General features: G+C 44.8%; 1 protein-coding gene across 2 annotated transcripts; it reads left to right on the top strand.

Moving 5' to 3' along the window:
- Positions 1–5,155: 5,155 nt before the first annotated feature.
- Positions 5,156–9,014, top strand: LOC125521017 (5-epiaristolochene 1,3-dihydroxylase-like). 2 transcript variants are annotated; one of them, XM_048686069.1, is made up of 3 exons: positions 5,156–5,481; positions 5,575–6,599; positions 8,137–9,014. In XM_048686069.1, exons 2-3 carry the CDS (start codon positions 5,688–5,690, stop codon positions 8,767–8,769), a joined length of 1,545 nt encoding a protein of 514 aa, XP_048542026.1. In that variant the 5' UTR covers positions 5,156–5,481; positions 5,575–5,687; the 3' UTR covers positions 8,770–9,014. The 2 variants fall into 2 exon arrangements, with proteins under 2 accessions (XP_048542026.1, XP_048542025.1); XM_048686068.1 differs by having other exon boundaries at positions 5,156–6,599.
- Positions 9,015–10,943: the final 1,929 nt, after the last annotated feature.

The raw sequence follows: 10,943 nt of genomic DNA on the forward strand, positions 1-10,943 counted from the left end.
CGCCGGTCAAGAACCTGGCCTCTCTCAACTTCAGCACGCCCTCCTCCGTGACGGAGGAGGGCATCCATCGGCCCCGAAGGTCGGAACCGGACATTGTCGAAGGTCCGAAGCGCCTGAAATCTGGAGCCTTGGGTGTTGGAACTCGAGGCGAAGGGCGAACTCATTTGAGATTGAAAGAAAGGAGTAAGGCCTTGGTCTCTTTATAAGAGGTTGAATACCAAGGGCCCTCCCCGTGACCATTTGGGACTCGCCTTTGATCGAGAAAACATACCAACGGGTACGGTTGGGTTACCCACGCCCGTATTGATGAGAATCTCGGAATAAGGGGACACGATCTCTGCTTTGACATGACGTGCCAAGGAAACTGCCTCGCTAAACGCGCTGAGGTGGGATAGTAAAACGATTCGAATAAAGACTTGGCCGTGGTGTGATGTCACGCTATGGAATACGTCAGCAGATTAGATTTGTGTAAATATTATTCTCTGTATGGCAATATGTGGAAACTTATTTTGCAGAGTCGGACACTACCTTTGTGTTCAAAATCTTCTATGAAGTACTTGGAGGAGGAACCCGCCTTGCAATGCCGAAGACAATCTGCGCGCCGGCGTCGTCAGCATTGAAGTCTGGTTCAGGGGCTACTGAGGGAGTCCTGGATTAGGGGGTGTCCGGATAGCCGGACTATACCTTCGGCCGGACTCCTGGACTATGAAGATACACGATTGAAGACTTCGTCCCGTGTCCGGAAGGGACTTTCCTTGGCGTGGAAGGCAAGCTTGGCGATACGGATATGTAGATCTCCTACCATTGTAACCAACTCTGTGTAACCCTAGCCCTCTCCGGTGTCTATATAAACCGGAGGGTTTTAGTCCGTAGGTAGAACAACAATCATACCATAGGCTAGCTTCTAGGGTTTAGCCTCTCTGATATCGCGGTAGATCTACTCTTGTACTACCCATATCATCAATATTAATCAAGCAGGATGTAGAGTTTTACCTCCATCAAGAGGGCCCGAACCTGGGTAAAACATTGTGTCCCCTGCCTCCTGTTACCATCCGTCTAGACGCACAGTTCGGGACCCCCTACCCGAGATCCGCCGGTTTTGACACCGACAATATTCATTCATATTTGAACTAGACCGGACTCTAAACATAGCCTAAAATAGCCGCCGACGTCCATTCCCCATGTCCGGCCGGCCACGAGCCCCGGAAAATGAACCAGAAAATGGAACTCCGCCTCCGCAACCTGCTTGCAGCTAATCAGTCAATGATGATGAGCCCACCAAGCTTGCCTTCAATGGAAGGGGAGGAGTGGTGTCCTTCCTGGGACCCGTGCACCGGCGACCTCCCATACTCTACCCTTCCTAGCTGCTGCTGGCGCCCGCGGACATGCCGACTTCATGGTCGTGACAGCGGGCGCGACCGTGGTCGTGCTGGCATCCTCGTCCTTGTGCTCACTCTTGCCGTATGTTTCATCAGCCGCCTTGTCAATCTTCGCCTGATGGAGGTGGTTTCCAACTCCGAGGCAGTAACGCCAGTGGTCGCAACGGATGTCGGGGCGGTGCGATAGGAGTCAAGAAGCGACTCCTGCTCAGGCACGTCCACGTCTGGTGCGATGGCCGTGGCGGCGGTGCTACTCTACTCGTTGAGGAGGCAAAGGTTGTACTCCTGGTCCACCTGCGTCTGCCGGAACACGGACAACCGCTCTTCCAACACCATCTCGGTGTAGTGCGCACAACCCTCGCCCATGGTGATGCCGGCATTGGCCAACGAGGACAAAGGCGCGGTCTCATGTTGACGGCCTCTTCCATTGGCGTGTTCACAATGGGGGCCTCCGTCTGCATGTCAGCCTGCCAACCGGCTGCAATGGCAGCGATCTCCAACTTCTGCTCAAAACCTTAGCTTCTTATGCTAAGGGTGAAAGTGGTTAGGATAACTTATGAACAAAACTATTTTTGAATCCCAAAGTACAAAATGTTAGAGATTATGACACCCATCCACAATCCAATCCGAATCCGACTTCATATGTTTCTTTTTATTTTGCATATTAGTTTAGTTTTAAGTCAAAATTTCTGAAGTTGACCAAGTTTATTGTAAAAAGATCAACATTGACAATAGCAAATCAATATTATTAGATTCACCATGGAATATATATTGCATATTCTTTTATTTAGTATTTTAGATGTTGATTTTCTTGATATATACTATAATTTGGTCAGACTTCATAGAAGTTTGACTTACAACAAAGCAAATATGTGAAGTAAGAAGAAACCAATGGAGTAGTAATATACAATTATGTAAGATAATCCATTTTAGCCCGATAATCTGATGTTTTAAATATGATTATCTGATTTATTGATAAAACTTTAAGTATTAACTAGCAGTATGTGAATGTTGTTTTTCTTATCAGACATGCTTGTTAGTTGTTAGTTTAGATTATTTTGGTCCTTTTAAGGCTCTACGTGTGCTTAAATTTATAGGTACTAATAATCATTCATTGTTTATATATGATTTTAGTTGAGAGCATGTATATATGCATATGTTATATTCTCGTTTCTGATCAGAGTCTCGCCTGTTACCATACCACGTTCAAATCTGCCACAATCTGGTATACCAATCTGTATCTGCACCGCATTCAACCCGCTTTCAAGTCTGACAAAAAAAATATGATATAGTATGAGCATTATTCGTCGGACTCATTTAATTAGCCTCGTATTAAGTTTTTTCTCATGGTTTTCTATTATGTGTTTGAAACATGCATATGTATGAATATATCAATTCGGTTTTGCTATTTTTGTACAAATCATTCTCCTTGCGATGTCTCCGGTCGTTGTATCTTATTAAGGATGGCAATTTATCCATGAGCATGTGTATTCCGTTTGCATGGGTGGGTCATGGATATATTTTTGTGCCCACGGACAGTGAGGGAACCTACCTTTTTTTTAGGAAAACGTGAACCCTACGTAACTAGGTGGTTGAGCATTAGTACAATTTTGGGGTCCTCCTATCCTTTAGAATTAAAAACTACTAGCTTCCTACGGATGGTGTTCACTTGGCTACTATTTAGGGGGTGTTTGTTTCCAGGGACTTTTTTGTGTAGGGACTAGAAAAAGTCCCTCTTAGAGACTTTTTTTACCAAACGGGAGGGAATTTTTTAGGGACTAAACTAGGCATTTGGGACTAAATGAAGAAGACTCTCAAGATGAGTCTTTTTTGGGACTTTTTGGGACTTTTCCAACAATGCCCCTCCATGCATTCATTGGCCCGCCACCCCATGATGTTGTTTTATTGTTATTTCTTTATATACTAGGGGCAACATGGTCATTTAATAACCTCTAGGAAGCGACTAGGGACTTTTTAGTCTCTGAAAACAAACAGGGAGGGACTTTTTAGGGACTAGAGACTTTTTAGTTGGGACCAGAAAAAGTCCTAGGACTTATGAACCAAACGGGGCCTTACTCATCCGTTCTTTGCTTTGAAGGAAAAAAGGTGGAAACGTTGGTTGCTCGATTTTTTTTCCTTTTTAACATTATTTAGAAAATCTTGTCAAAAACTAGTTAAAAGTATATAATTATTTTATTATATTTGATAAAGTGTTCATGTGGTATACAAATGTTTGTGGACTTTGAAAAAATATTCACGAGTTTAATAAATCTTCACAAATTTTGAAAAATAATCATACAGTATAAAATATTCATGATTTTTAAAATGCTTACAAATTTAAAAATGTTACTTTAAAAAAATAAATGTTTAAGATAAAATTTTAAAATAGTTCACAAATAAAAAATATTCACAATTTTTAAGATTTTCATGAATTTTAAATAACTAAATAATTAAGAAAAAATGCAACGAAAGAATGGAAAAAACACCCTAAACCAATAAGAAGAAATACACTTAGAGAAGCTGAAGAAACCCGTCGTATCACTAGTGTGTAAATCGGCCGGCCCATGCGGTTGCCCCCAATGCCTCACTGTGTGATTCATATCGAATGCATACTAACTATTCTTCGCAGCAAGCGAAGAATGTATGAGATTCCAAATTTTTGTGATCATGGATATGCATGAAACCTTATCCGACTATCTTATACGTGGCCATATATGTCATAAACCCTAAGCTACCGAGTCCCTATAAGTTTCAAAGTTCTAGAAGGCCTGACCATAGCCCACCTCCAAGGCTCCACCCCCACTCGCAGTTCCCCAACAGTACTCCGCCCCCATCCTCCTTCCCATCACCAATTCCCCAACCCTAGAAATCTCTTCGTTGGCGCCTACTACCTCCGCTCGGGTTTATTAGGCCTTTATTATTTTGAGCCACACTTTGACCATCCATATGATTAATAAAATATAAAATATATGCTACAAAGAGTACACTGTTAGATTTGTATTTCAAAGAGCTTTCCGACGATGAAATTTTTATGACATGTAGTTTACATTTTATTAGTTAAATTTGTTGGTCAAAGTTTAGCACAAAATAAGAGGGGTCTAATAAATCTGGACGGAGGGAGTACACTAGACGTGGAGCCGGCAACTAGGCCAACACCCTTCATTATTATGTTGATCTCGCTGATGGGTAGAGTATGGGCATGTGCATGGTTTTGCCCTAGATGGGCAGGGTATAGGTAGGATTTTGTGGCCTTGAGAAATATGGGTACTCCCACTTTTCACTTGGGGTTATCTTTGACCACGGGTTAGTACAGTGATATATGACATGCATGTTACACAAAGTATATCATTGAATTTATATGTGAAAGAAGTTTCTAATGATATAACTTTTATATCATATAACTCATATACTAATAATTTTATCATTGGTCAAAGACTACTTCAAAAAACATATTAAACCCTATATATATGGAAAGGAGTATGTATTGTTGTGCTCGTGGTGACCACCCCTACCCCTACCCATACCGTACCGTACCCATTGCATCCTTACCAACCCTAGCGCCTAGCCCCTACTGATTTGCTCCCCATCCTCGGAGCAACTAGATTGAAAAAGGAATCGCCAAGCTTAATTGGCATGGCAGGCGACAGGCTGGCCGGCTCTATATTTTCCTAGGCCCAGCCCCACCCTCCTCAAATGATCGAGTCCTCTTCGCATCCTCGGTCACTTTCCATCCCATCATGTAGGAGTATGTGTCTTCCATAGTTGGAGAAAGATTCATCCGCAGACGGATGTAACGCTCAGGCCTCCGCGGGTGCTCCTTAATTAACCGAGCCACACAGGGCCTCCAAGGTTTATTCTGATTGTGATTGGCCTCTCTGCTTTATATACTTCATTCATGCATGACAACAGTTGAACCAAGGAATCACCTTACACATGTGCATGTGGTTGATGAAATGCCTATGCCATACCGTTCTCATGCTGCAGCTTGGGAGAGCAAAGTAGTAGCAGGCATTTAGTTACATACTTGATTGATGATTATTGAACTAAGTACTGGCTATGATCACGTTATACTCCCTTATAATTCCCACGGACCACGACAGAGGTGACCATCAAAGTCCATCCCTACTGTATTTATTTCTACTCAACAGCTATCATATTTTACTACTCCAAGTTTGGCTTGACGATATGCATGCAGGAGCTAGCTCCAAAGTTGCCTGTATCCCAACCAAACTTCGAGGCCGTCACTGACTACATACATATAAGCACATATCACGTCTCTGCAAGCTGCAAGCCAACAAGCTGCCTGCCATGGACGGGTGGTTAAGCTTGTGTTTCATAGCCGGATCCACGCTCCTGGCGATTTGGTTTCTCGACCTCTCCCGTCGCAGGAACAACCCCAATAAGAAGCTGCCTCCAGGGCCATGGACTCTCCCCATCGTCGGCAGCCTCCTCCACGTCGTCGGCGCCTTCCCGCACCGCACCATTGCAGAGCTGTCTCGCCGGCATGGCCCGCTGATGCACCTCAGGCTAGGCGAAGTCGCCACCATGGTCGTCTCTAGCGCCGAGGTGGCGGCTATGGTCTTGAAGACCAACGACCTCACGTTCGCGGACCGGCCACGCACCGTGACGCAGGACATCTTCGGCAGCGGCGGCAAGGACATCGCCTTCGCCCCCTACGGCGCCGCGTGGCGCCAGATGCGCAAGGTGTGCGTCATGGAGATCCTCGGCTCCAAGCAGGCGAGGCGCATGGAGCGCATCAGGACCGAGGAGGTCGGCAACCTCCTCCGCTCCATCGTCATCACCGCCTCGGCCGGCGCCGGCGCCGGCGCTACGGTCAACGTCAGCGAGAAGGTGGCGATGCTTAGCAACGACGTCGTTTCGCGGGCGGTTTTCGGCGGCACGGTCGCGCAGCGGGACGAGTACATCCGCGAGTTGGGCGAGTCGATGGAGCTTGTCACCGGCTTCTGCCTCGTCGACATCTTCCCCTCTTCGCGGCTGGTGCGGTGGCTTAACAGCGTCGAGAGGCGTATGAGGAGGAGCTACGGCCGTATGCAGAGCATCATCGCTGACATCCTCGACGAGCGCAAGGCCGCACGAGCTGCCGGCGATGGCTCCTGCAGCACCGATGACGAGGATCTACTGGAGGTGCTGCTCAGGCTGCAGGCCGAGGACTCGTTGGAATTCCCTCTAACCACAGAGATTATAGGCGCCGTCATGTTTGTAAGTACTTTACTTTCTTATAGGAAGTTTCTATTAGTATCTATCTATTTTCCCCTAGTATATAGTAGTACTAATAACTAACTAAAACACAATTAATACAATACAACAGAAATGAAAATATGCTCTTGGAACTCCAAGAAAACACAGAAGTGCTAGATTGCCGATTTACTGACCATCTCTCTACCAGCATATCACTCTCTTTCTTATCTACTCCCTCTGTTTCTAAATATTTGTCTTTCTAGATATTTCAAATGACTACTACATACGGATGTATGTAGACATATTTTAGAGTGCAGATTCACTCCTTTTGCTCCGTATGTAGTCACTTGTTGAAATGCCTAGAAAGACAAGTATTTAGGAACGGAGGGAGTATCTATTTATTTGTCTATTATATACTAAACAAAAACATAATACAATCTCTCATATACTTAAAAAAATACATAAAGATAAGGTTATGTCATCTATTCCTTTCTTTGGTCTTTCCATAGGGCAACTACGACACGGATCATCAATTCGCCTCAAATGTTTGAACCGGACAGTTTAGATATTTTTTTGTTATCCATTGGTGGTCACCAAAATTTTGCACACCCATTATGGATGTCCAAAATCCTACAAACTGAAGCCAAACTCGAGAGAGGTTTGGGAGGTCTGGATGTCCGCCATGTTTGATTCTAACACCCCAGGCACACCAAAATACCCCACCCAGAGCCACCCCTTCCTCCACTCTAACCCTCCCCTTGTGCTCTGTATCCGCTGGGGCTGCTGCCACCGATGTACCATCAAAAATCATACACCTACGAAACCTTACGTAACTCAGTTACGTAACCTTCCTCTAAATTCTCTTTTCCCCATCAGGGGGTGGGCCTCACCTTTTCCCTTATTCCAATCAAATATTGCCAAGTCACACAATCACGTAATTGTACATAAAATATTTCGTGGATGTAGCATTGCTCGATGTACCACCCTGGCTGCCACCCAGGCCTTGTCGGACCTCCACCTTCAACTGCGCCGCTCTCTTTGGACTATGATGTCGTTCCACCCTAGATCCAGCCTCAACCCAGGTATCCTTCGCCCCCTGCTGACGCCATCCACGGCGGACACCATGCCTGACAAGTGTCCCGCCAAATGCCATTGTCATTTTTTCTCATTGAAACAAACACGATGACAACATACTCGATGAAGGGGGATAAATTGTTGTGTGAGACGTGGTTGTCCAGCAGTATGGAGTTTTAAGGCATGAAGCAAAATGTCGTTGTATTTTCGTAACGTGTGCATGTTTGGTTCAATGAGCACAAGCACTACGCGCCCTACAACATGAAAGTCAATATAAATCATGATCCAACATGACACATAAATATATAGAAAAGAATACATACCTAGCTCTTAAACAAGTTATGTGGAAGTTATCCTTGTCTTGGCCCTTGGCAAATATATAAAACATAGTATTGATAATATAACATATGTGGGCGTTATTGGCTTTAAATTCCAGTTCAATATGTATAATTTATAATTGTACATGTCATAATCATCATTTCAGGACATGTTTGCTGGTGGCACGGATACCACCGCAACCGTTTTGGAGTGGGCTATGTCAGAACTTGTGAACAATCCCGAAGCCATGACTAAAGCACAACTAGAGGTCCGAGAGGTGCTTGGTGAAGACCGAGTTATCATTACCAATTGTGACATTGCTAAACTCCCCTACATGAGGATGGTCATCAAGGAGGTTCTGAGGTTGCATCCACCCATTCCTCTAGTCCCTCGCATGGCTAGAGATGATTGCAATATTATGGGTTATGACATGCTTAAAGGCACCAATGTATTAGTTAATGTCTTCGCAATTTCCAGAGATTCAAGATATTGGGAAAATCCTGAAGAGTTTAAGCCCGAGAGATTTGAGAACAACAATATGGATTACAATGTGACATATTTTGAATTTATTCCCTTTGGGGCTGGGCGACGACAGTGCCCTGGGATGTTCTTTGGCATGTCGACAGTGCACATCACATTGGCAAACATGTTGTATCATTTCAATTGGATGCTTCCTGAAGGGGCTTGTCTGACTTCATTTGACATGTCTGAGAAATTTGGGTTGACAATAAGACGAAGATATGACCTGCAGCTCAGAGCTATTCCATGGGTGGGCGTCAAAGATATACTGTTGAGGTGACGCAAACGACATGGTATCTATCTTGTGATGTATGTTCAGGTATATTCCTTTTAGCGTATGAATTTATTACATTGCATCTTTGCGCACTAGAATAAGAAAAGTTCGTTGGGACTGCACTACTTTTCACAAATTGCATTACTTTGTACTACAGAGCATAGCTTAAATTGTATTAGTTTTGTGTTTGTCAACATATGAATGATGCAATATGCATATGGAAGTAACATGGTCTTTTATTTGGTCCGACACATCTGATTTGTTTACCAAAGCATACATGTGTGCATTTTTTATTGGACGAGAACATCTTTTGATTTATGGTCACATTTACTAAGTCGTTAGCCCATAACTAGTATATATATATATATATATATATATATATATATATATATATATATATATATATATATATATATCCAACAAAGCGTGTGAACAAATTGTGAAGAACTTTTTTGATGAATTGTATCGTCCCGAGAGCGGTAGAAATCATCTCCCTATTTTTCGGTCTTACATATATTATGTGTGAGATCCTTAGATCTAAGATTGTCAAGGTTTATTTCATTATAATTGTTTTAAATGAGGGGCGCTTGATTGATCTCTGACTTTGAAAAGAAGCCTTTGGCGGTCCATCGTGGACTACCTACCACGAGTAAGTTGCAAGAGTAATCCAACGCAGGGACCCAAACATACACAGATTTTGTCCATTTGGACACAGCAAGCATCCAACGCCAAAATAACAAAAGAGGACAATAGCTACACCAAGCGTCCCGCCTCCTCCGTGCCGGCCGGCACCTCCTCCCACCGCCCTACTCTCCCCCTCGTGTTGGAAACGTAGTAATTTCAAAATTTTCCTACGCACACGCAAGATCATGGTGATGCATAGCAACGAGAGGGGAGAGTGTTGTCCATGTACCCTTGTAGACCGAAAGTGGAAGCGTTAGCACAACGCGGTTGATGTAGTCGTACGTCTTCACGGCCCGACCGATCAAGCACCGAAACTACAACACCTCCGAGTTCTAGCACACGTTCAGCTCGATGACGATCCCCGGACTCCGATCCAGCATAATGTCGGGGAAGAGTTTCGTCAGCACGACGGCGTGGTGACGATCTTGATGTTCTACTATCGCAGGGCTTCGCCTAAGCACCACTACAATATTATCGAGGACTATGGTGGAGGGGGGCACCGCACACGGCTAAGAGACGATCAACTTGATCAACTTGTGTGTCTAGAGGTGCCCCCCTGCCCCTGTATATAAAGGAGCAAGGGGAGAGGTGGCCGGCCTAGGAGGAGGGCGCGCCAAGGGGGGAGTCATACTCCCACCGGGAGTAGGACTCCTCCTTCCCTTGTTGGAGTAGGAGAGAAGGAAAGAGGGGGAGAGGAATAAGGAAAAGTGGGCTGCACCCCTTGTCCAATTCGGACCAGAGGGGGGCGCGCGCCTCCTTCCTTTTGGCCTCTCTCCCCTATTCCCGTATGGCCCAATAAGACCCATATACTCCCCGGCGAATTCTCGTAATTCTCTAGTACTCCGAAAAATACCCGAATCACTCGGAACCTTTACGATGTCCGAATATAGTCGTCCAATATATCGATCTTTACGTCTCGACCATTTCGAGACTCCTCGTCATGTTCCCGATCTCATCCGGGACTCCGAACTCCTTCGGTACATCAAAACTCATAATATAACTGGCATCGAAACCTTAAGCGTGCGGACCCTACGGGTTCGAGAACAATGTAGAGATGACCGAGACACGTCTCCGGTCAATAACCAATAGCGGAACCTGGATGCTCATATTGGCTCCCACATATTCTACGAAGATCTTTATCGGTCAGACCGCATAACAACATACGTTGTTCCCTTTGTCATCGGTATGTTACTTGCCCGAGATTTGATCGTCGGTATCTCAATACCTAGTTCAATCTCGTTACCGGCAAGTCTCTTTAGTTGCAATGCTTGCAAGGCTTAAGTGATGTGCATTACCGAGAGGGCCCAGAGATACCTCTCCGACAGTAGGAGTGACAAATCCTAATCTCGAAATACGCCAACCCAACATGTACCTTCGGAGACACCTGTAGAGCACCTTTATAATCACCCAGTTACGTTGTGATGTTTGATAGCACACAAAGTGTTCCTCCGGTAAACGGGAGTTGCATAATCTCATAGTCATAGGAACATGTATAA

This window comes from Triticum urartu, chromosome 7 (assembly GCF_003073215.2).
Source record: "Triticum urartu cultivar G1812 chromosome 7, Tu2.1, whole genome shotgun sequence".
Classification (NCBI taxonomy): domain Eukaryota; kingdom Viridiplantae; phylum Streptophyta; class Magnoliopsida; order Poales; family Poaceae; genus Triticum; species Triticum urartu.

What these genes read in the sequence shown, in the direction of transcription:
- LOC125521017 (XM_048686068.1), top strand. Translation starts at nt 5,688, where the DNA reads ATGGACGGGTGGTTAAGCTTGTGTTTCATAGCCGGATCCACGCTCCTG. An exon ending in TTATAGGCGCCGTCATGTTT is followed by an intron (nt 6,600 to 8,136) that starts GTAAGTACTTTA and finishes TCATCATTTCAG; the next exon opens with GACATGTTTGCTGGTGGCAC.